Source organism: Crinia signifera, chromosome 4 (assembly GCF_055691185.1).
Source record: "Crinia signifera chromosome 4, ASM5569118v1, whole genome shotgun sequence".
NCBI classification, from domain to species: Eukaryota; Metazoa; Chordata; class Amphibia; order Anura; family Myobatrachidae; genus Crinia; species Crinia signifera.
Window position 1 is genome coordinate 70,411,801 of NC_139220.1, and position 25,893 is coordinate 70,437,693.

The 25,893-nt window shown below is 46.2% G+C and overlaps 1 protein-coding gene across 1 annotated transcript; it reads right to left on the bottom strand.

Moving 5' to 3' along the window:
• Positions 1-1,300: 1,300 nt before the first annotated feature.
• LOC146072948 (uncharacterized) lies at positions 1,301-19,473 on the bottom strand. The gene is made up of 4 exons (XM_083180117.1): positions 19,235-19,473; positions 16,055-16,498; positions 14,623-15,980; positions 1,301-2,187 (listed from the first exon to the last, which is right to left on the bottom strand). The coding sequence occupies exons 1-4, from the start codon at positions 19,471-19,473 to the stop codon at positions 1,301-1,303; spliced, it is 2,928 nt and encodes a 975-aa protein (XP_083036243.1).
• Between the last annotated feature and the right edge of the window lie 6,420 nt (positions 19,474-25,893).

The window sequence follows — 25,893 nt, forward strand, 5'->3', positions numbered from 1 at the left end:
GTGTTCAGCCGGTGGATCCATTGGGCTTCCAATTGTAAAAGCTTCTTTTCTCTGTCACCTCCTCTTTTGGACCATGGGACATGATCAATGATTTTATAAGAAAGAGAGGCTAGAGAGTGACTGTGTTCTTTGAAATGTCTGGCCACCGGCTGGTCAATGTCCTTTCCTTCAAGAGCATGTCTAATTGCCATCCTGTGTTGGGCCATCCTGGTGCGAAAATTGCATACAGTCTTCCCGATGTAGACAAGGCTGCAAGGGCAGCGTAAAGCGTATACCACGTATTTGCTCAGGCAGTTTTGTACATGTCGAATCGGTATCTTCTTTCCTGAGTGTGGATGGTAAATAAATTGGCTCGCTTCCATGTAGCGGCAGGTGGTGCACCCAATGCATTTATAGCACCCGGGTGGCTTGGAAAGTGGGCATCTGGGGTTATATTGCTGGTGGCGACGTCATTATGTACAAGCCAATCTTTTAAATTTCTTCCACGCTTGTGGGCCAGCATCATTCTAGAGTTGCATAATGGTTTGATGGTGTTGTCAGTACTGATGATCGGCCACAGATTCTTGGTTGTTTTGGTAACAAAGGACTTGCTGTTGTGAATGCTGTGGGGAATATCATGGGCGGTGGTTGTTCTACAGGGGAACGTTTGGTTGCCGGTCTGGAGGCAACTGGGGACAGAGCTTTTGCTTTAGCGGTTTTTAAATCTGAGAGATGATATCCTCTAGCAAGAAAGTTGGTTGTCATTCTGTCAATTTCTTGTTCAGCCAGATCCTTTGATTGACATATTCTGGTGGCCCTTAAAAACTGGGAGTACGGTAGTCCTCTTTTTAGGGAGGTGGGGTGATGACTGGTGGCATGTAGATAGTTGTTACAGTCTGTCGGTTTGTGATATATGGTCGACCCAATCTCTTTCCCATCCCACTTAAGGGTGACGTCCAAGAAATGTACACTCGTCTCATCGCAGATGTAAGTGAATTTGATAAACTGATGTCGGGTATTGATGGATGCCATAGAGGTTTCCAATTGTTGCCTGGTGCCCGACCATAGTACCATAATATTGTCTATGTACCTGAAGAAGACTTTGGCAAATGGACCAAAGTCCGGATTGTTCAAAAACAGCTCTTTTTCGACTGCGAGCATATAAATATTCACGAATGACGGTGCTACGTGGGATCCCATCGCACACCCCTGTTTTTGACAAAAAAAATCATAATTGAAGAGGAAATAATTCCTTTTAAGAGTTTGTTCTAATTAATCAAACCCTGATCTTGAGGTATACTCGTATACAATGACACCACATCTATTGTACAAAGAATCTCAATTGGGAGATCTTGTAACAGCTGAAGAGCATTGCAGTGTCTCGTAAATAGGTGGCTTCTTTCTGAATGTGCGGCTGTAAGAATTGATCAATGTATTTGGATATAGGACTTAACAGGGACCCTCGGGCTGATATTATAGGGCGTCCTGGTGGATCAATCAATGTTTTGTGGACCTTTGGTAATGTGTATACAAGTGCCACCACAGGTTTATCAACAGTTAATTGATGTAGATCCCTCTGTGTGATCAATTTGTGGGTTGCCGCAGTATTCAAAAGTTTGTCGACTTCTGCTTTATACGCTGGAGTTGGATCTTTGGGTAGGCGGTCATATACATTGCTGCCGTTGAGTTGTCCATAAAGCTCAGCTTTGTATTTGGTGGCATCGACAGCGCCTCCCTTGTCCGCTCCACGGATGATTATTGATTGGTCTTTGCTTAGCTCCTTCAAGGCATCAAACTCATCTTTTGGGAGATTAGGTGAATGTGATTTAGAGGATTTCAAATTTGTTTTATGATGTTCCATGACTTGGTAGTCCAAGAGTCGGGTAAAGCTTTTAATGGATGCATTGTGGGTTTGAGGATCAAAAGATGATTTCTGTTGTAATGGTTTGCAGTATGGTGTAGTCAGCATGTCGGCAAAATGCTCTTTCAATTTAATGGATCTATTGAATTTCCATGTGTCGATTTTCCAATTAAAAGTCTTGAAGTTATTAGTAGGGATGAAGTTGAGGCCTCTGTTGAGCAATCTTATTTCAGCGTCTGAAAGAGATCTGGAAGATAGGTTGATCACCTTGCCTCTTGCCACCTTGTCGCTTGCCTCTTGCTTTGGCCGCCGTGTCTGGTGCGCGATCTGTTTCTTGCGGGCCGGGTCTTGTCAGAACCCCAAAAGGGGGACGTGAGACAATTGCTGGTGATGCACCCTCTGTGACACTTTGTGACGTTGATTGTCCACTATAGTTGTCAATGTTTTGTCGACGGGATCTATAGAATGATGGCTTTGGTGCTCTACCTGAGACTCATTGATAGACCTTCTGTTCTTGATAGTCAAGATTTACCTTTGCTAGTTTTGTATTTTTTTTTTTTATATTCATTAATTTGTGAATTGAATTTCTCCAATAGGTTGGGATCAGACAAGCCGGCGGGGACCCTGGGGTAGCCGTCGGAAGCAGACATGCACGCATCTCGTGCACGCGCGACCCCTTTCACAAATACAGAAGGTGGGGGATGGCGGATGGCGTCGCCATCGCCATCCCCTACAAAGAAGAGCCCAGCTCCATCTGTATATCTGTTCCTCGGCTGAGTGAACCAGGAAGGCACCCGGGCAAAGTAGCCCTTGAACAGTTGCGTGGAGTGCCAGCCTCAAAAAGGATATACATTCACCAACCTATCCCCCACTTTGGAGGATTTACCGGTGTGCGTGGCACCCCCCATTTCTATGTTTACCTGCATACGGACAACATAGTGTCATCGGTGTTACTAACATCTGCACATCTTTTCCCTGATTTCTGGGTTCCCTCTCCTACAAACCTCTCCTGATTGAGCTTCCTACCATCTGTAGTGATTGGAATACCATCACAGTAACGTCCATATACCAATTCTTTCAACTGTCATATTATGTCCAATGCCGATGGTTCACATTCGACCACCAGCGCTGCGGGAGGTGCATTTCTAAATTTACAACTACCACTGGGTGAGATTCTGAGCTTCAGTGAATCAGAAGCGGAAAGTGTCTATTTCTCACACTCACTGCTAGAAACCAGTGGTCCTGAAAATAAGGAGGACTTGTACCAATCCCTTCTAAAACTAAAGAAAAAAGAAGAAGTGGACTACCTGCTACATGGGGTAACCCTGACGGATTATCATAAAGAAAAAAAGATCCCGAGGGGGTTTAGAGTGCGCAACCTACCTACTATAGGCCGGAACAATCCAGAATTTTATAGAAGGTGGGTTATTATTATTATTATAATTTTATTTATAAGGCGCCACAAGTGTTTCGCAGCGCCGTACAAAGGAACAATACAGGGAGACAAAACTTGGCATAACATTGAATAAATAACAAAAATAGAGTAAAAATAAAGAGCACCACAGTTCAATACACATTACAGCTTAAATGTAAGTAGTGAGGACCCAATCAACATACAACTAGAGGCTTGAGGCCAATGATGGAGATGAGTATGAAGATGGTCACTGAGTGTTGGATTAAAGGAGAGCTGTGAGTGAAATGTGAAGAGAAGTGGGCTTTGACAACAGGAGGGAAGAGGGCCCTACTCGGAGGAGCTTACAATCTAGTAGGAAGGGGAGACAGACAGATTACAAGAGGTGCAAGCGAGGGGGTGGTGGTTAGATAGCAGGATGTAAGCAGGCAAGGGGTCAGAGAACCAGCTGGTTTATGCAGTGGAAGGGTACGCTTTGATGAATAGGTGAGCTTTCAGTGCCCGTTTGAAGCTTTGCAAGGTCGGGGAGAGTCTAATGGAGCGAGGGAGTGCGTTCCACTGAAGGGGTGCAGCACGGGCAAAGTCCTGTACTCTAGCATGGGAAGCAGTGATCAGGGTGGAGGAGAGACGACAGTCGTCAGCTGACCGTAGAGGGCGGGAGGGTGTATGAATGGAGATGAGGTTAGAGATATATGGAGCAATGGAATTAGAGATGGCCCTGTATGTGAGTGTGAGGTGTTTGAAGAGGATTCTGTAGGGGAATGGAAGCCAGTGCAGATTTTGTTGAAGGGGAGTAGCAGAATTAGAGCGGCGGGAGAGGAAGATAAGCCTGGCTGCAGCATTGAGGACAGATTGGAGAGGAGCTAGTTGGGATTGAGCAAGGCCGGTGAGAAGAGCATTACAGTAGTCAAGCCGTGAGATGACCAATGAGTGGATGATCAGCTTAGTTGCACTCTGTGAGAGAAAGTGCCTGATGCGAGCAATGTTGCGTAACTGGAACCGGCAAGAATGGGCCAGGGCTTGGATGTGGGGTGCAAAGGAGAGGGAGGAGTCAAGAGTGACACCCAGGCAGCGGAGTTGGGGAACAGGGGAGATGATGGTGTTGTTAACAGTGATAGAGATATTAGTAGGGGGCATAGCTCTGGGTGGGGGAAAGATAATAAGTTCGGTTTTGTCCATATTCAGCTTCAGAAATCGCTCAGACATCCAGGTAGAGATGGCAGCGAGGCAGTTGGAAACTTGAGAGAAAACAGTGGGGGACAGATCAGGAGAGGAGAGGTAGATTTGGGTGTCATCTGCATAGAGGTGATATTGGAAGCCAAAGGAGTTAATGAGTGCACCCAGAGAGGAGGTGTACAAAGAGAACAGAATGGGGCCAAGGACGGAACCCTGAGGGACCCCGACAGGAAGGATAGAAGGTGGTAAGGTAGAGCCAGAGGCAGAGACTGAGAAGGAACGGTTGAAGAGGTAAGAGGAAAACCAGTTGAAGACTGTGCCAGAGAGGCCAATGTTTTGGAGTGTGTGGAGGAGGAGAGGGTGATCCACAGTGTCAAAGGCAGCAGATAGGTCCAAAAGGATAAGCAGGGAGAAGTGACCCTTGGATTTGGCTGACAGCAGGTCATTGGTGACTTTCACTAGGGCAGTCTCAGTGGAATGAAGTGGGCGAAAGTCAGATTGAAGGGGATCTAGGATGGAGTGGTCAGACAGGTAGCTGGTGAGACGCCTGTAAACCAGCCGTTCTAGTATTTTAGAGGCAAATGGGAGAAGAGAGATAGGGCGGTAGCTTGTGGGAGATAAAGGGTCCAGGTTAGGTTTTTTAAGAATAGGCGAGACCAGAGCGTGTTTGAAGGGTGAGGGAAAGATGCCAGTAGAAAGAGATAGGTTAAAGAGGTGAGCAAGGTGGGAGCAGCCAGTGGGGGAGAGGGAACTGAGGAGACGGGAGGGGAGAGGGTCCAAGGGACAGGTAGAGGGGGGAGAGGATGAGATGAGGGAGTGGACTTCCTCAGCTGTAGTAGGGCAGAAGGATGACAGAGTGGGGTAGTTGGTAGGGGAGGATGATTGGGGTGGGTGGGCAGCAGAGGGGGTATGGAAGGATTACCTCAATTTTAGAGAGGAAGAAGGAGGCAAAGTTAGTGGCAGTGAGGGATGAAGGGAGGAGGGGTGGTGCAGGGCGAAGTAGAGTGTTGAAAGTTTCAAAGAGACGTCGGGGATTGGAGGAATGGGAAGAGATGAGAGATTTGAAGAAAGATTGTTTGGTATAGGAGAGAGCAGCGCTGTAGGAGGAGAGAATAAACTTGAAATGGAGGAAGTCTTCCAGAGAGTGAGATTTCCTCCAGAGGCGTTCAGCAGAGCGTGCACATTTTTGCAAGAATCAAGTTATTTTGTTGTGCCAGGGTTGTGGTTTAGAGCGTCGAAGGGGAACAGTGTGGAGGGGGGCTACAGAGTCGAGAGCAGAGGTGAGAGAAGAGTAATAGAAAGAGGCAGCCTGTTTGGGGCAAGTCATGGTTGAGAGAGGAGAGAGGAAAGTCTCCAGGGAAGACAGGACAGTGGGGTCAAGAGACCCGAGGTTACGTCTGGTGACTGTGGGTCTGGGCAATGAGGGGAGAGGGGAGGATGAGAGGGTGAAAGAGAGCAGATTGTGGTCAGAGAGTGGGAAGGAAGAATTAGAGAAATCAGAGAGATTACAATGGTGGGTGAAGACTAGGTCAAGGGAGTGTCCGAGATTATGAGTGGGGGTGGAGGTCCATTGAGAAAGTCCAAAGGAGGTGGCAAGGTCAAGAAGGTTAAAGGAGGCAGCATTATTGATGTCAATAGGAATGTTAAAGTCACCGAGGATGATAGAGGGGAGGTCAGAGGCGAGAAAGTGTGGAAGCCACGCAGCAAAGTTATCAAGGAAAGGGGAGCAGGGGCCAGGGGGGCGGTAGATTACAGCCACAAGGAGGTGAATGGGGTAGAAGAGGCGGATAGTGTGTACCTCAAAGGTGGAGAATGTGAGGGAGGGCTCAGGTGGGATGGCGCGGAAGGTGCAGTTGGGGGAGAGGAGGATGCCCACTCCTCCACCCTGGCGGCCATCCGGTCTGACCGAGTGTGTGAAGGAGAGGCCTCCATAAGAGAGGGCAGCAGGGGAGGTAGTGTCAGATGCGGACAGCCAGGTTTCAGTGATGGCAAGAAGGTTAAAAAAGTGGGAGATAAAGAGGTCGTGGATAGTTGGGAGCTTGTTGCAGACTGATCTAGCATTCCAGAGAGCACAGGAGAAAGGAAGGGAGGGGACAGGTGAGATAGTAATTAGGTTGTGTGGGTTGTGGGTGCGTGTGAAAGGTGTGGAGGTTGAGAGGGGGTGAGACCTGGGTTGCAGTACTCAATAAATGTTCCCTAGACCTTATCATTCTAGTCATAGAAGAATCTGGTCGAGAGCTAGGGAACATTAAAGAGAAAATAACATCTCTGCAAACGCAGCACCCCAACCTCTTAAATGACCCAGCTGATCCCAACCTATTTTTTCATATTTCATATTTTTTTCATATTTTTTGTCATTTTTTCACTACAGTCGACATGGTTGAGGTCGACACAGGTAAATGAGTGTAGGATCAGCGAATGCGGTCTTACAGATTTGCTGTTATGGCACCATCATCTTTTCATATTGCATTGCAATTCTTCTCCCAAGGCTTACTCAGTCCCTGCCCGATATGGTCAACACGCCATTTCTACTGACATTGTGACAGCTGTGTAGTAGAAACAAGCCTTACTGAGGATGATGTTGCTATCCAACCTTGTTTGTATTTCTGTTATATGTTGTATCTGTCATTTATTAGATTGTATTTAGCATATCCGCACTCATATCAGTGTTTCTACAAAACTCTCATCATGCTTGTAATTCTTTATTATGCTCACGTATTTATCACTGTTTGTTGACAGACTACGCCAGACTGTGTTCTCGAACAGCCAAGCTGCCATGGCAACGACGCTACCAATAGACAACCCCCTGACAGCGGCACGTCTATGTCTCATCAGCCTAGACGCTCCCCCCTGTAGGCGTGCTTCCACTCCTAGCCGCTACCGCCGATCACAGCTGATCCAGTGACGTCATTGCTTAGCGCGAAGCCATCCCGACGGGCTGTCTCAGAGCTCAGTTGGTAAGTGTTTGCCAATTAATTCACTATGTATATATGCAGGCTCTGTTACACTTGTATTTTGTATGCCCCTGTTCTTGAAAAAAGTAAATTAAGACTGAAACGTTGAACCACTTGATCGGATCCCAGTGTGGAATTTATTTCTTCAACCAGACGTCCTGTGAGTGCCGCCATCCCTCTCTTGCTATATATATATATACACATATATATATATATATATATATATATATATATATATATATATATATATATATATATATATATATACACACACACATTATCTTTTACATGATATTATGGGGGACATATACCAAAATGGATTCGTAGAAAAAAGGTGTATTCGTAGGCAGAAATACACCTTTTTTTTACGAATTTGTATTTTCGGGATTTACAATCCCAAAAATACAACAATTCGTAGTCCTAAAGATGGAACATTCATATTTGTATTTACAAATACGAATGTCTACACCATCGATAGGATACGACAGAAATCACCATTCAAAAGAATGGTGGTTTCTGATTTACTAAGCAGCCGTATGGATAATACGGCTGCTAAGTGGTGTGAAACACCCACGCAAATACGACAGGAAAATAGAACACCATTTTCCTGTCGTATTTGCTTTAAGCCTGCACGGATCAGTCATATCCGTGCAGGCTTCAGTGTAAAAAAATAGAAAAAAAATTAAATGTAAAAAAAAAACGGCGTGGGGTCCCCCCCCCCACAGCCGTAACCAGCACCAGGATGACGGAGCCTGGAGCCGGTAATTAAAAATCAGGGAACCCGACAAATAGGGGTTCCCCGATTTTTAACAACCAGCCCCAGGCTCCTGCTCTGGGGCTGGTTCCCAAAATACGGGGGACAAAATGAGTAGGGGTCCCCCGTATTTTAAGAACCAGCCCCAGGCAAAACCAGCCAGCAGGGTAATGCCACAGCCGGGGGGAGACTTTTTATGCAAGTCCCCCCGGCCAAAGCATTAACCCTACCGACCAGTCAGCCTGGCCAGGGGCCCTGGGGGAGTGGGGACCCCCCCAATAAAGGGGTCCCCCCCCCTCCAGGACTTACCTGACCAGGCTGAAGCCTGGTGCTGTCCTCGATGCCCCTGGGCGGTGGGCATCGAGCTGATAGTGGTGTAAAAAATAGAACAAACTATTGTTTTTTACTGTGGCACTACAAGTGCCAGCAAGCCTCCCCAGCAAGCTGGGACTTGGAGAACCACAAGTCCCAGCCTGCTGGGCATTAAAGGGCCCGCTGGCACTTGTAGTTCCACAGTTAAAAAAATAGTGCACAAAACACACTGACACTCTTTTAAAATAAAATTTTATTACATACAAAGCCCACACATACTAATACTTACCTATCTTCTTTCCGTAGGTATCCCTGGTCCTGTGTCGTCGTCTTCTGGTCCTGTGTCGTCTTCTTCCTCCATGTGGACCGTCGCTGTCGCCGTCCGGATCCGACGAAATCCATTTGGGAAGCTGTGGAAGGAAACCATACTCACCTGTCCCAGCGCGACGTAGTCCAGGTAAGTGTCTTGGCAAAAAAACAAACCGACAGCCCGAAACCAAGCGGACACGGAGACGCACGGTGTTTGTTTACATCGTGCGGCTCCGCCTCCCGAATGCCGCTATTGGCCGCCTTAAGTCCTGGAGGGGGGGGACCCCTTTATTGGGGGGGTCCCCACTCCCCCAGGGCCCCTGGCCAGGCTGACTGGTCGGTAGGGTTAATGCTTTGGCCGGGGGGACTTGCATAAAAAGTCTCCCCCCGGCTGTGGCATTACCCTGCTGGCTGGTTTTGCCTGGGGCTGGTTCTTAAAATACGGGGGACCCCTACTCATTTTGTCCCCCGTATTTTGGGAACCAGCCCCAGAGCAGGAGCCTGGGGCTGGTTGTTAAAAATCGGGGAACCCCTATTTGTCGGGTTCCCTGATTTTTAATTACCGGCCCCGGCTCCTTCAGCCTGGTGCTGGTTACAGCTGTGGGGGGGACCCCACGCCGTTTTTTTTATTTATTCTATTTTTTTTACACCTTGCAGCCTGCACGGATCGGACTGATCCGTGCAGACTGCTAGAAATAATTCGTATTAGCAGCCGTATATACGGCCGCTAATACGAATCATTACACCATCGGAGGGTTACAAAGCAGTCGTATCTGACTGCTTTGTAACTGATCCTCCGGAACACGACTTTGCATACGACTTAAACAGTCGTATGCAGTCGTAGGGAAAATACCAATACGAAAAACTAGGTTTTTCATATTGGTAAATTTCCCCCTATGTGTTATTAAAAATATTGGTCAAAGAGCATCCAATCTACTTTTTTCATTTATTCTCAAAATGTATGCGCTGCTATACTTACCGGAAGCTCACACTGACGAACACATGTCTGATGCCTTTGATTGGCTGTGCTAACTCATTGATCTTCACCCTGGATGGGTAGATGATTGTTGGAGACATCGCTGAGGGAAGTAAGAGCCAGCTTACCAGTAGTGTGTCTCACCCATGCCCCCCCCCCCCCCCCCCCCAAATCCTCATTCCTACATGACACCTTTCTCTACAGCTGGGATCACAGTCCTGGACCAGAGTGTAGTAAGATTGTGGCTGATCCAGGAGTGGGGTGGGACTTAAGCATGTTGGGTTTGGCTACTAACAAAACCGGCGATGGCCCCAATATACAGTATGCAGTGGCTGAAACAAACAGCTACATGAGATATTGGCGCACTGGGAATATTCCAGGTGAAGTCTCTGGTCAATCCGCTTCTGATTGCGACAAAAGTAAAAGGATATATGCCAATTATTGACAGGTACATTAACCTTTATAAAGTAATGAAATAACAAACCTATAAACCACATCACTATAGTCATGCTGCCCTTTGACAAGGAAAGAATGTCCATACAATCAAAGAATTCTATTTTTCTTAACTGCATCATGGGTACCCGCCTTCTTCCAGCTTTATGACCCATTTTAGACACTAGCTACAAAATGGCAGACTATCCTTGGATATAGTAGAACGTGTCAGGGCCAAATCCTCGCTGTAAGAGGACAGCGAAGATCTCCTTAAACGGCAAGGTTCACCGCAAATGCAGTGTCTGCCACATTTTGTGGCAAGCCTCGCCGTTTTAATGGCCACACTCGCCGTTTCCATCTCATGTGAATACTGTGATGGTGTTATCGGCAATTCTCGCCATCAGAGCATTGAATATTCTCCATAGTGTCTGTCCCAGGCTTACAACTAACTTTCAATAGGTTGCAGAAATTCTGATCATAGAGAATTTACATTGAGTGCTTTTTCTAGCCTTTTGTAAACAGTGCACAGCTTCCAGTCCACTCTTTCTGTTTACCTACTATGTAGTCTGGAAACTGTTACAGGTAGACCTGCTGGGTGGTCTGAAAATGGTGACAGTTACATACAGCCACCCAGTAGTGATTTTCAAACTCCTAAGGGGTGAAAAGGGGTATATGTTCTGATCAGCATACCTGAGCACATTAGCTTGTTACAGATCGAGCCCCTGTGAGCATTCCAGGGGCTGGCGATAGAATCGCTAGCCCCCACCAGCCAGCAGGCCCCGCCATCTGTCGCAAGAAGGAACGTGCGCACGAGATGCTCGTGCACCCCGTTCCAACGTAGCTCCCCACTGCCACCCGCCGCCTCCCCGCTCGCCGGTCCCCACCACCTCCACGAACCCTCCCCTAACCCTGCCCATCTCCCTGAAGCGGAGACGGGCAGGGTTTCCGCTGCCCAGCCGCCAATTGACTGGGACGCACGTGCGTATGAGATGATCGTGTCCCAGTCTAATGGAGTCAGCGGGGACATTCTGGCAGGCACTGGGAATGAATGAAAGGGGCTCCATCTGAACATAAACATTACAGAGAGTAGTTGCTTAGTGTAAAAAAATTAACAGTAATAGGGCATTCACACAGCTCGGTGTAGTCTATACTTGTCTTCTATTTTGCTTATATAAGCAAAATCTATTTTTTTGCTTATATAAGCAAGTTTTTGAAAACTAGTTTCAGGGAGATTATAGTTGGTAGCCTGTCTAATTCCATATATGGAGAGATTGTGAAAAGAGATTGTGAATGTGGCATCTAGTAGTGTGGGTGTGTACTGCTACACCTGAGAGGAATCTTTTAAAATGACTTATATACAAATGTAGCTACTATACTTGGTAAAGTGCTAGGAAATGGTGCTGATGATTCAATGTAAATGTATCTATCTCTCATTCCTTTTTCCCCCAAAAAAATGTAACAGTATAATGTGGGCTAGGTGAAATGAGGGAGATTGCTAGAATAATGAGGGGGAGAGGGAGATTGCTGCTATTTCAGGGAGTCTCCTGCAGAATGCAGGAGGGTAGGCAGCTATGATATAACAGAAATGCAAACACGTGCAATTTCAAGTCGATCCTGATGCACGGCCCCACTGTATTGAAATCTAATTGAAAAATAGACAGTGCAGACAAGACTATATAATACAGATCTGTACTATATAGTCTAAATGTGTACACCGTGCCGTGTGATTCGATCAGGATCGAATAGAAAGTATTGCACCCTGCATACACTACTTAAGACACAGAATTTGTGCAATGATTTTTGTTAAAACAACTTGTTGCTTCTGTATTACAATGACCCACAATGCATTTCTCTTCTAATTGAACATTTTACTAGGTTGTCGCGTTGACAAGTTTGCATGTTCCCTGACTAAGGGAAAAGTGTTAGTGGAACATTTGGTACATTAGAGAAAAGCAGCAGCACCAATGTACTTGTATCAATCACATTTCCTACTGACTGCATGAAAAACTTTATGCAATCATCAGATAACCAGATGGTGATACAGATATATGCAATCTGCAGCACAAATCTGTATTAATTTTCTTCATAACTACAGCTAACACCCACTGTACACAAGAACTTCACAATGTAAATGTAACTATAAATACTTCTTGGTTTTATCATTTAAAATCACCAACTTGTAAAAATGATTACATGCATTACACACAATTGTTAATTTTTGTTCATTTAAAATATATAATTGTATTACTCTGTTTTACATTTATTTCGATATATTTTTCTTCTTTTGGCTAGTTTGTTAGGTTACACCACACTGCTTACCAGAGTTGAATAGGAGAAGACTGTAAGGGTGAAATTTAAAAGGGTGAGCGATTTAGAAAGTGAGACATTTGGTAAGAAATTTCCAGTTTTTTTAAAAGCGGCAATCATTTAGACTGTAAAATCAAACTGGTTTTGCAGTGTAAATGATTGCCACTTTAAAAAAAACTGGACATGTCTTAACAAATCTCTGACTTTCTGAATCTCTCATCTTATTAAATTCTCCCATATATATCTTTAATTTAATCCCCCATCCAAAATAATTAAAAATCAACTGTGAATACTGGCTTTAGCTATTTTTGTCCTCTCTCGTGGAACCATTTATTTGAAACCGCAGAGAATAAGAGGATGATCACCGATACATTTAAATGCTCTATTTTACAGTGACTTGCTGGTTTCCATGGCAATAAAGATCTATATTTACAAAAGCGCTAATTTCTAGATATTTACCACTAAAATCTTAATCATACCATTACAGAATAAGAATGATTTACCACTACTTAAAAAAAAAAAAAAAAATATATATATATATATATATATATATATATATATAAAACGGTCCGGCACTCCCAGTAACAGTACCTCTCAGCGATCGGTGCCTTCACTGCAGGGACTTGCTGTGATATACAAACGAAGGTGCGTCACTCACGATCAGTCAAACAATAAACGATATGCTGCCACAGAGGTTCGATCAACGTTTCAAAACTTTATTGTTTAGTCATCAGGATAAAGATAACATGTAACACTGACCTTAATATAGCAGAGTATACACATCATGTGGAAAAAGGGATTTTTGTAAGAACTTACCGTTCGAATCCCTTTCTCTGATATGGTCCTGGTGACACAGCTCAACACTGGGATGTAGGAGGGTCCGAAGGAGCCAGGCACCTATCCTAAAGCTTTAGAGGGTAGGCTCCTCCCCTACTGCATCCCTGGACTCTTCAGTTCAATCTTTCAAAGCCACTGGAATACATTAACTCAGTACAAACGCCTGCACATATTATATGCACATTTTATAACAGAAACTGTTAACTTTTAACCATTTTAACATGAACATCATGAAACTTCTGGCATACTTACTGAGCGTAAGGGAGGGATCGCTGTGTCACCAGGACCATATCAGAGAAAGGGATTCGAACGGTAAGTTCTTACAAAAATCCCTTTTTCTCTTTCAATGGTCCTGGTGACACAGCTCAACACTGGGACGTTCCAGAGCCGGTCCTTTGGGAGGGTACGCTCAGGTCTGCAGCTCTCAGCACTGCTCGCCCGAATGATGCGTCCTCCGACGCGAACTCATGGAATCTATAGAATTTGGCAAATGTGTGAACAGATGACCAAGTGGCAGCTCTGCAAACCTGCTCAGCTGTGGCCCCATGTCGAACCGCCCAAGAGGTGGCAACTGACCTGGTGGTATGCGCATTAATTCTGGCCGGTACAGGCCTACCCACCTTGGTGTATGCAAAGGCTATCACAGATCGCAACCACCTAGCAATAGTCTGCTTAGAAGCAGGCCAACCAATTTTTGTATGTCATACAGTACCAATAATGTGTCAGTCTTTCTGACACTCTTCACTCTGTCCACATATATGCGTAAGGCACGCACAACATCCAAAGTCTTCAACTTGTCCCTTTTCTTAGAACCCTCTGGGGGTTGAAACACAGGTAGAACTATCTCCTGATTTAAATGGAAGGCAGAGACTACCTTCGGTAAAAATTGAGGCACTGTTCTCAGAACAGCCCTGTCATCATGAAAAATTAAGAAGGGAGATTTGCATGACAAGGCTCCCAACTCTGATACTCTTTTAGCAGATGCTACTGCTAACAAAAACACTAGCTTCCACGTGAGAAACTTAAAGTCCGCCGACCTTAAAGGTTCAAAAGGTGCCTTCTGAAGGCAATCCAAAACCAGTGACCGGTCCCAAGGTGCTACTGGTTGCTTGTAAGGGGGTTTCAACCTAGATACCCCTTGTAAAAAGGTTTGAATCTCCGGCAAAATGGCTATCCTTTTTTGGAAATAGATGGAGAAGGCCGATATCTGCACCTTCAATGATTGAAGGCTTAGGCCTGATGAAAACCCATCTTGTAAGAATTCCAACATTCTTGATAACTTGAAGTGAGATGTGTGAACCTTTCGCCTCTCACACCATCTGATGTACGTCTTCCAGACTCTATAGTAATTTGCCGAGGATACAGCCTTCCTGGCTTTTATCATAGTCTGTACTACTGCCTGAGAAAATCCTTTTCTTTTCAAAATGGCGGCTTCAATAGCCAGGCCGTCAAAATCAATCGATCTGAATCCAGGTGATTGAATGGGCCTTGTCTTAGCAGATCTGGTCTCGGAGGCAGACGCCACGAGTCCACAGACAACTTCTGAAGCCTCGAGTACCAGGACCTCCTTGGCCAATCTGGGCCCACAAGGATCACCGGAACCTTCTGGTCCTGTATTCTTTTCAAAAGTCTCGCTAACATTGGCACTGGAGGAAATGCATAAAGAAGATCTCCCTGCCATTGAGTAGTCATGGCATCCACTGCCTCCGCTAGTGGATCTCTCGTTCTGGAATAGAACCTGGGCACCTGATGATTGAACCTGGATGCCATCAGGTCCACATCCGGAGTTCCCCACTTTAAAGTGATCTGTTGAAACACCTGAGGGTGTAGGCTCCATTCCCCTTCCTTGAGCTCCTCCCTGCTCAGGAAGTCGGCTTCTATATTCTCTACTCCTGGAATGAATATAGCCGATACAGCTGGAACATTCTGTTCCGCCCATAGGAAGATTCTGGATACCTCCCACATGGCCAATTTGCTGCGTGTACCTCCCTGGTGATTCAGATACGCCACAGCTGTGGCATTGTCTGTCTGAATCCTCAAGGGGAGGTTCCGTAACCTGTCTCCTGCCAAGGAAATCACTTTCCAGACGGCTCTCAGCTCCAAGATGTTTATTGGCAATACAGACTCCTCTGGCGTCCACAGACCCTGCAGCCTGAGATCCCGGACTACTGCCCCCCAGCCCCTTAGGCTGGCGTCGGTAGTTACTACCAACCAGTCCCAGGTCTGTAATGATCGACCCCACTGAAGGGAATCCACTTCTGTCCACCATTTCAAGGAGTCTCGAGTGTCCGAAGACAGCACTATCATCTCCGACTTCATGGTCAGAGTGCTCCCTGACCACGCTGACAATATGTTCCATTGGAACACCCGAGAATGGAACCTGGCATAATGAAGCGTTTCGAATGACGCCACCATTTTCCCTAGAAGCTTGAGACACCTCCACACTGAGATGCTCCGAGCCCCGAGAATCTCCTGGACTAGGGTGACCAGATCCCTGGCCTTTTCCTCCGGAAGAAATACCCGGTGGAGATGGGTATCTAGAGTGACCCCCAAAAATTGAAGCCTCTGTGATGGTACCAACTGAGATTTTTTCAAATTTAAAATCCAGCCGTGAGCCTGTAAAAAACTGATGGCCTCTGCCAAGTGGCTCTGAAGCATGGCTGCTGACTCTGCTTTGAACAGGAGATCGTCCAAATAGGGTGATACTGTGATTCCCCTGAGTCTTAACACCGCCGCCATCACTGACATTATCTTGGTGAATACCCTTGGCGCGGTTGCTAGCCCAAAGGGTAACGCCCGGAATTGCAAATGCAGGTCTCCTATAGCAAACCTCAACAGGGTCTGATGTTCCGGGTGAATGGGAACGTGCAGATATGCGTCCTGGACATCCATGGACGCCAAAAATTCTCCCTGGTCCAGACTCAGGAGTACTGACCTTAAAGACTCCATTTTGAAATGGTCTACCCATAGATGGACATTTAAGGATTTCAAGTTTAGTATTGGTCTGAAAGACCCGTCTGGTTTGGGCACCAGGAACAGAGTGGAGTAAAAGCCTTTCTTCCACTCTGCCCTGGGAACCGGAATAACCACCCCTTTTTCCAAAAGGGAATGGGCCGCTCTCATAAGAGCTGTGCGCAGGAGCGCCTGTTTTGGCAAAGATGTGGGGATGAACCTCTTCGGAGGCGATCCTCTGAAAGGGATTTTGTAACCCTGGCTTATAATATCTAAAACCCAGGCATCCTGGTTTAGAGAAGCCCATGCGTCCCTGAAGTGTGTGAGACGCCCCCCCCCCCACCTTTATCACTGTCGGGCCCATCCCCTGACAGTCAAGCGGAGGGTTTGTCCTCTCCTTTGGAGGCCGGCTTCTTATGGAAAGAGCCAAACTTGGACCTTTGTGTTTTGCCCCTAGAGGACTGAAACTTTTCCCTTGAAAGACTGTCCTCGAAAGGACGCACCACCTCTAGGGGAGGGCCGAAAGGATGGCCTAAAAGCAGCGAATCTGGATGTCTGCTTTGCTGAGGGGGCCGGCAGAAATGTACTTTTGCCACCCGTGGCTTGTTTTATAATCTCCTCTAATTCGGCACCAAAAAGTAACTTTCCCTTGAAAGCTAACATCTCTAGGGCCTTCTTGGACTCATTGTCCGCTTCCCAGGCCTTAAGCCAGAGCACTCTCCTGGCCTTAATAGAGACTGTGGACACTCTGGTCGCCATTTTAAGCGCTTCCTCTTCTGCTTCCACCGCATATTCTGCAGCGGCCTTAATCTTCTCCGCTATAAGCAAAGCACCAGGGTCAGCCTGCAGCATGGTGCATAATTCACCCGCCCACTCTATCATGGCCTTAGAGACCCAGGCTGAGGCAATAAGGGGCCGTAGGGTAAACCCCACCCCTTCAAAAATAGCCTTGAGGTTTCCCTCCAGCTTTTTATCCACAGAATCTTTAAAAGCTGCACCGCCCTGTACAGGCAATACTGTAGCTTTGGATAAACGTGCCACTGAAGCATCCACCACAGGCACCTTTTCCCAGAGCTCAGCATGAGACTCTGGCATGGGGTACAGACTAAGGAATCTCTTTGGCATCTGTAGCCTCTTATCCGGGGTTTTCCAAGCCCCTTCCAATAATTCCTGTAACCCCTCATCTGAAGGAAAAGTAACAGCCTCCTTCCGCTGTCGCTTAAAAACACCTTTAACAGGAGTCTTATCCTCCACAGACAGTTTTAAAGCCTGCTTCACAGCCACAATAAGATCCTCTATACCAGCCGCAGAGGTCTCTTCAAAATCATCACCCTGATCCCAGGGGATGTCAGTATACGCTCCTTCCTCCTCATCTACCACAGTAGGCATAGCATAAGACCTTTTAGGGGTCCCTGCAACATCATCCATTTTGTCCAGTATTTCACTGAACCTGTTAATCCCCTTCGCAGTATCCTGCATCACCTGAATAAAAGCAGGATCTGCCTGGGTAAGAGGCAAGGAGCCAGAAGACTGCTGAGATGATGGCATAGGTCTCTGTGATTCTACCAACACATCACTCTGCCTGTCCAGAAGCTGCACCAAAGCGTTTACTGACCTGCCTAGAGCACTGGCCCACGCAGGTTCACTCTGCTCTGCCCTATGGGGTTCACTGCCCATGGGTCTCACATCAGCGCAAGTAATACATAAGCCCCCTTTGGCCATCTGCTCAGGGACAAACTTTTGTGTGCAAACATTGCACGCGCTCAGTGCACTAAGGGCTCCCTCCCCCAAAACCACAGCCTGATGCTCAGACATGATGCAAGTGAAAAATATATATATATCTCAGTATACACAGTGCAAACAATGTACAAGCGTTTATACAGAGTCAATGCACCCAGTCACTTATCTGTCTGTTGGTTTCAACTGCGGGGAAGCGATGCCCAGGAAATCCAAGTCACTCTGCCAGGATCAGTAAGCCAGCTCAGCTCCGCTGCAAGCGTTCTGAAAGGCGCCAAAGTCAGAGTGAAGGAAGAGACCAAAAGTCCCTGCTGCTGCGGGGTCCGTGACCTTTTGGCGCCAACCACCCCCAGCCAGCCGCTCCTTAGGTAGGATTTCCTAGTTCCAGTGTCTCACCCTCAACTGGGGACCACTTGGAACATGCCTGTCACAACGCTGCTGTCCTCTCATATAGGAGCTCAGCGTGTAAGCTCCGCATAAAATGGCCGCCGCCATCACGGAGCGCCTGTCCCCCATGATCCCCACCTAAACGTGGAGCCGGTTTCAGGATACTCCGGAGCCCAGGCAGCCTCTTAATAGAGGCTAAAAGCGCTGCACAGGGAGACCAGACAGCGTCTCCCCTGTGCACAGTGAGCTGACAGGACGCGATTCTGTCAGCTCCTGCTGCGCTAGCAGTGTGAGGATTCACTATGAGAATCCTCACACTGTGCCTACCTAGCTAGGGTGAAAGTTAATAAAACAATAAAAATTCCCTAACTACTCTATTTCTTCGGCTGCTCCCGCAGCCCTTTAGAATAGCACCCACTCCAGTGGGCACCTAACACGAACTGAAGAGTCCAGGGATGCAGTAGGGGAGGAGCCTACCCTCTAAAGCTTTAGGATAGGTGCCTGGCTCCTTCGGACCCTCCTACATCCCAGTGTTGAGCTGTGTCACCAGGACCATTGAAAGAGAAAATGCTGTTTCCTGTGGGCGGGGCTGGGTACCCGCCCCTCAGTCCAGCCTGAATGACATCACTCACTAGGGACGCACTCAGATGACATCACCTTCATCATAACAACATGAATACAAAACAAACACGCGGGGAATAATCCAGCACTGTAAAGAACAAGAGATATATAATCAATAAGCAGCATAAAATGAACAAAAAATGCACAGAACATGATGACCAAACATGTTTAACGAAATATTCCAAGAGGTAGCATTTCATTTAACCCCCGAGGGGACATCGTGTCTAACTGGTGAATCCACCAGGACTCTTTGCGCAACAGTGCTCTCGCACGGTCGCCTCCTCTTTTGGAAGCTGGAACACAATCTATGGCTCTATATTTGAGGCTGGACAGGGGATGTTTTTTAACAGCGAAATGCCTCGCAACCGGCTGATCGCTTTTCCCACTTGTCAGGGCATTGCGTATAGAGTGCCTGTGCATCGCCATGCGTTCTTTCAGTTTGCGTTCTGTTTTCCCCACGTAATACATACTGCAGGGGCAGGTGATAAGATACACAATGTGTGTAGAATTGCAGGTAAAGTGGTGTTTGATGACATATGTTTTACCCGAATATGGGTGATTAAAGGTGTCACCTGTCTGTAAAAACTGGCAGGTAACACATGAACATCTGAAATTACCTGTGTTAACGGTGATTAAACTATGACCAGAGATACAATATGTGAAAAGCGCAGGTTACGTAATGTGTCCGTAACCTGCTTACCCTTTATACCTAGCTACGTGCGAACAAAACGTAGCGCAGCGTAGCGTACCTTTTACCTTGATAAGAGATCCCTTCGCAGGACTTTGTCTCTAATTCTGCGAATATACTTTAAAGGACAGAGTCCGCAATGTACCTTATCGCTATTATGCGAATAACCAGACACGACCACTGAATAGAAGTAAGGAGGTTAGAACTCCATATAAAAGGTTGTATTAAAGTCCCTAATGGACAAAAGGGGGTTACAGAAATAAGAATAAACAGGTATAACAAGTGATACAATATACTAACAATGAATACTAACAATCTCTGCTAAGGGGAAAGGATACAATAATACAAGACACAACCAGCCAACAATACTTTAAGAATAAATACCGTGAAAATGCAACCGTTTACCGTGGTCATCTAGTATGCGAAGCGCAGTCCGGTCAGAGCTCACTATCGTTCAGGAATGAGCGATAGTCCGGTAGGAAGGTCCAGGGAAGGTAGTTGTGCCGAAGAGACCCTGGCTGCTCTGGGTCGCCTATCTTATAGGGTCAGAAGGGGGAGGTCAAAGGCCATTCTCATTGGCCAGAGATCATATGTCCGGTCCACTGTGATTGGGGGTTAGACGTTGTACCTGGTCTGACCAGGTGCAGGGGAGTGAACTTTAAGAGTCCTTTGTTTGGTGGTTTCGGCGTCAGCAAGGATAAGAACCGGTTTGAGCTAGTTTCCTTTGTTAACTACTTACAACAGAAACTGTCTCTGGAATATGGATTATGTCCATAACTATCGGACAGTGTACATTGCGAAATATTCGCAATGACCGGAATACTTTGCATGATGAGCTGAGCGGAACGGTACTAAACACGATACAATCAGGTGTGTGCAGGGCTAACTAAGCTATGTGTGGCGTTCTAAACCTTTTAACTATATTTCATTTCGTGTAAGTGTGTTATTATGAATTTATATGTGATAGTATGTCTACTCTTCCGGTCCACATTGTCACGCATACTCGGGTATGGAAACTTTATTTGCGCAACTCTGCGAACCAAAAATGGCGGCCACACTATCACAAAATGGCGTGTGTGTACCTAGACTTCCACAGTCCACCCTTTAACAGTAAATATATAAAACTGTTACATTACAAAACATTTCACACGACAATACAGAAATTCATAATCCAAACAGAGAAATTGGGATACATGAAATAAACATATAAGGGGAGTAAACCATCTGCTCTCGGCCGATCCAGGATCATGGATAAACGATGGGCCGCATTTATCGAACAATCTACTCAGGGTCACGAAGGATAATGTACAATTTTGGGATAAAAATAAAAACAGGGGCGGTTACAACATATACACGTTCACAAATATGGTTTCTTTAAAGGGAGGTGGTTTCGATTTTAGGGTCATATACCAAACCCTGGTCTTCCTCTGTATCTCTCGTTCTTACACTCATGATTTCGGTACGTTTTGCCTTTCCCCGGGTCACCACCTTTAAACATTTGAACAATAGCACAAAGACTATGATGGCACCACCGATACAGAGAAGGAGTTTTCCTATGCTAGCTATGATCCCCTGCGCCCATTCTCCTAAACCAGAGAACCAGTGCATTGGATTCAACCAGGAGGTCCATTCGCTAACTTTGTTACCTATTTCTGCCAGGCTGATATTATGTTACCTTCTAAATTCCCATTTAAGCTGAAGAATCTCATCCATCCGGTGATCGATGATTTCTTCTGGGTCTTCAGTATTGTTGGTGATATATGTACAACATTTCACCCCAAACTGTGTAGAGAGGGTGACACAATATCCTCCTGTCATCGCTGTCAGATAGTTCAACACCATTCGATGTTGAACTAGCTCTCTTTTATACGCTTGTAACTCCTTCCCAGTGTATCTAAAGGTGTCATCATAAATCTCAGTGATGTTATCTACCAAGCTTGCTAATGCTTGTATATACTTAAAATTGATAACTCCTCTGGCGGTATGGGTGATATCTAATGCAATGAGGAATTGGATACCGAACGACTCGTGTATCATTTCAGAAGCTAGGGGTTCTTTTCTTATTGTTAAATCCCTTTTATGAATTTGGTCATAATGGGTATGAGTGTAAGGAGGAGAAATACCTCTGTGTACGTTTATCATCTCATCGTGTGTGAGGGTCATCACTTCCGGTAACACTCTGCCTAGATAACAAATACCAACGTAGTTCATGGAGAGCCATTTGTACGCCCTTCTACCACAAATATAATAAACATCGTCAGGGAGAAAATAAGGGACAGAGTATTTCATTATCTTGTCACACATTATCCATAAGAACATCCCCGTCCCCTGCTCCCTGACTCGTTCCTCACATGTTTCTGGCTGTAGGGTCATATTACAGTAGCCGGCTGATACTCTGCCGGCCATCATTTTACTTTTCTTCACCGTGTAAACATATTTATAGTGTCTTCCACTGGTTCGGATTTTTAACAATAATTCTTTATCTATGGGCTCTCCATCTGGACGCTGGGAGTAAGTTATTGTCTGGTTTTGCCATGTCACTTCCCAAGTACCAATTGTTCTGGAACTTGAGAAGTTCATACATACCAGGGATTTATCCACTTGGTATGGGTGTAATCTAAGACTAGGGGACCTGGTATACAGGTATCTCTTATCCAATGGCCTCCCCTTGTTTAATACGCTTATCTCTGAAATATTAAGCGGGTATGGGACTAGGCCTACACTACTCCTTTTATGTAATACTTGAGAACACACCCAGCATTCTGTTTGGTTTAAAACCTTACCCACTAATGAGTGGTAATCACTCAAAGGATGTTGGCCGGTAGTTGCCTTACTGGTCGACTGACATCGCTGGATGCATCCTTCTTCCATTTTAGGTTGACAATACCTACAGACACAGTACTCACCAGACAATAAATCATCACATAGCCCTTGAACTACGTTTTCCTCATACCTTTTACCTTCTCCTGTCATGGGCAAAGTGTCAAGCTGGTTTAGGGATTCTACCTCACCCATATCTGGGTCCATTATTACACTGTCAGGACTCCGCTCCGATCGCTCTAGAATGTGGCAGCCACCAAGTATTTTTTGGATGAAAGAAAGAACACAGAAAGAAAACAAAGACATATATGCATAACTGTGAACCTTTTGCTTGGAGTCCTTCCATCATCTCTACCCAGGAGACTTTTATTTTGCTCTGCTCTTAGACCTTTGTTCACTCAGGTTGCTCGACCTTGGCTGCTTCTCAGTGTTCCCGAAACAATGCTTCTAGCGACACTTCTTCTCTCTCGCTCTCTGCACACTGGGATTCTGGGTTACTGGCTTTCTTGCAGTGGGACGAATGTATCCAAGTCTCTCTCTCTGCGACTTTAATCGATGTAGTGCTGGTCAACAAAACTTGGTACGGTCCTTCCCAACGGTCTATCAAACAACCTGAGCGTAAGAAATTTCGGATCATAACAAAGTCTCCTGGTTTAAGATTATGACAATTTTCGGTAGGCATATCAGGGTTCAGCAAATTCAGCTGCTTTTGTTGCTCCCTTAGCTGTTTGTTTAGCTTTAGGATATACTGTACAGTTAGCTCATTATTACATTTTAGATCATCCTGTGGGTCTATCATGATGTGTGGCTGCCGACCAAACAGTATCTCGAAGGGGGACAGGTTGAGCGGAGTCCTGGGAGTGGTCCTAATGCTATACAACACAATAGGCAGTGCCTCTGGCCATAACAACCCTGTTTCAGCCATAACTTTACCCAATTTGTTCTTAATAGTACCATTCATTCTCTCAACTTTGGCGCTCGCTTGGGGACGATATGGAGTATGAAGTTTACTATTAATCCCCAGGAGTTTACACATGATTTGGAAGACCTCTCCTGTGAAATGAGTGCCTCTGTCACTCTCAATGACCTTTGGGATACCATATCTACAGACAAACTCCTGACATATTTTCTTTGCTGTAAAGGTAGCAGTGTTGGATGCAGCGGGAAAAGCCTCCACCCAGCTGGAAAACATGTCAACACAAACCAATACATATTTCAAATTTCTACAGGGTGGTAACTGTATGAAGTCGATTTGTATTACCTGGAAAGGGCCTTCTGTAGGAGGGATGTGGGATGGCTCTGTTGGGATGGCTTTTCCAACGTTCTTCCTCAAACAGGTGAGGCATGACATTGCCACTCTACCTGCTTGAGAAGCGAACCCTGGTGCACACCAGTAGGCCTTTACCAGCTTGCACATACCTTCCTTCCCAAGATGTGTCAGCCCATGGGCCGCCTCGGCTAGACTAGGAAGGTATGCTCTGGGGGCCACTGGTTTCCCCTGTCCATCTCTCCAAAGTCCGGTGGACTCTTGGCCACATCCCTTCGACTTCCATACTGCTCTTTCCTGTGGGGAACACAAATTCTGCATGTCTATCAGTTTGGATGTGGATACCATGTTCAGTGTACAAAGGTTGGTGGGATGGGTGAAAATATTTACAGGGCATGCGGCCCTTTTCGCTGCCTCATCAGCGCGGCTGTTACCAAGTGACACCGGGTCTTTCTCTGATGTGTGAGCTTTGCACTTGATAACAGCCACTCTGTCTGGAAGCTGGATAGCTCCCAGAAGTCTCCTAATGTACGTCGCATGCGCCACTGGTGTGCCAGCCGCCGTCATGAAATTTCGGAGGCGCCATAGGGCTCCAAAATCATGGACTACTCCGAAAGCATATCTGGAGTCGGTATATATGTTCACTGATTTCCCTTTAGCCAGTTCACATGCTCTGGTCAGTGCCACCAGTTCCGCTACTTGCGCTGAGTGAGGTGGTCCTAAGGGTTCAGCTTCCACAATACCTTCTCCATCTACTACCGCGTAGCCTGTGCAAAGCTCTCCTGTCTCTGTCTGTCTATGACAGCTACCATCTGTGAATAAGGTTATGTCTACCTCACTTAATGGGCTGTCGCTTATGTCAGGACGTGCTGTGAAGGTCTGATTCAGGTAGGTCATGCAATCATGTTTGTCCTCACTCTCACTAAACTCTGCTTTACCATATTCAGCAACATTTCCATCACCCTCCACCCTTTGTGCCTTGGAGGGCACATGAGGAAGAAATGTGGCTGGGTTTAGTGTGTTGCATCTTTTGATGGTAATATTTACTGGGGCCATCAGCGCCAGTTCCCACTTAGTGAACCGTGCTGAGGACACATGACGTGTTTGGGCAGAATTTAGGAGAGCAGAGACAGCATGGGGAGCATGAACAGTTAAATCGTGTCCCAGCACTACGTCCTCACTCTTACTTACTAGTTGTGCTATTGCAGCCACACTTCGTAAGCAAGTTGGGAGTGAGCGTGCTACTGTGTCCAGCTGGCCACTGTAGTACGCTATTGGTCGGTTGGCATCACCATGTTTTTGTACAAGCACTCCTGCCGCACACCCACCTGATTCAGTTCCGTACAGTTCAAAGGGTTTCCCATAATCTGGCATTCCCAGTGCTGGGGCCTTTGTTAGGCTCACCTTTAGTTCCTCGAAAGCCAGCTCAGATTCCTCAGTATGAGAGACCCGATCAGGCTTAGTTGAGGAAACCATCTCTTGCAGTGGTAATGCCAGAATAGAGAATCCTGGGATCCAATTGCGACAGTATCCACACATGCCTAAGAACGTACGGATCTGATGTTGGGTCTGTGGCAGTACCATGTTCTGAATCGCTTGGATTCTGTCGTCGGTGAGGTGTCTCAGCCCTTGGGTAAGGCAGTGACCCAGATACTTAACCCTGATCTGGCATAATTGCAGTTTATCCTTTGATACTTTATGTCCTGTCTCTGAGAGATGCATCAGTAGCTGTCTAGTGTCATCCACTGATGACTCCAGTGACTCAGAACACAACAATAAGTCGTCGACATATTGTATCAGTATCGAACCGCTCATGGGTTGAAAGGATTGCAGACAATCATGCAAGGCCTGGGAGAAGATGCTGGGGCTGTCTATGAACCCTTGGGGAAGTCGTGTCCAGGTATACTGTACTCCTCTGTAAGTAAAGGCGAACAGATACTGGCTGTCAGGATGCAAAGGGACGGAGAAGAATGCTGAACACAAGTCAATGACTGTGAAATGGGTACAGTGAGGTGGGATTTGCATGAGGATGACAGCTGGGTTTGGCACTACGGGGAATTGGCTCTCAACTACCTTGTTTACCCCTCTCAAATCCTGCACTAGTCTGTAGCCC

What these genes read in the sequence shown, in the direction of transcription:
- LOC146072948 (XM_083180117.1), bottom strand. Translation starts at nt 19,473, where the DNA reads ATGTATTACGTGGGGAAAACAGAACGCAAACTGAAAGAACGCATGGCG. An exon ending in GAGTCCTGGTGGATTCACCA is followed by an intron (nt 16,499 to 19,234) that starts GTTAGACACGAT and finishes AATCCCTTTCAG; the next exon opens with AGGATCGCCTCCGAAGAGGT. An exon ending in AGGGTATTCACCAAGATAAT is followed by an intron (nt 15,981 to 16,054) that starts GTCAGTGATGGC and finishes TCCTGTTCAAAG; the next exon opens with CAGAGTCAGCAGCCATGCTT.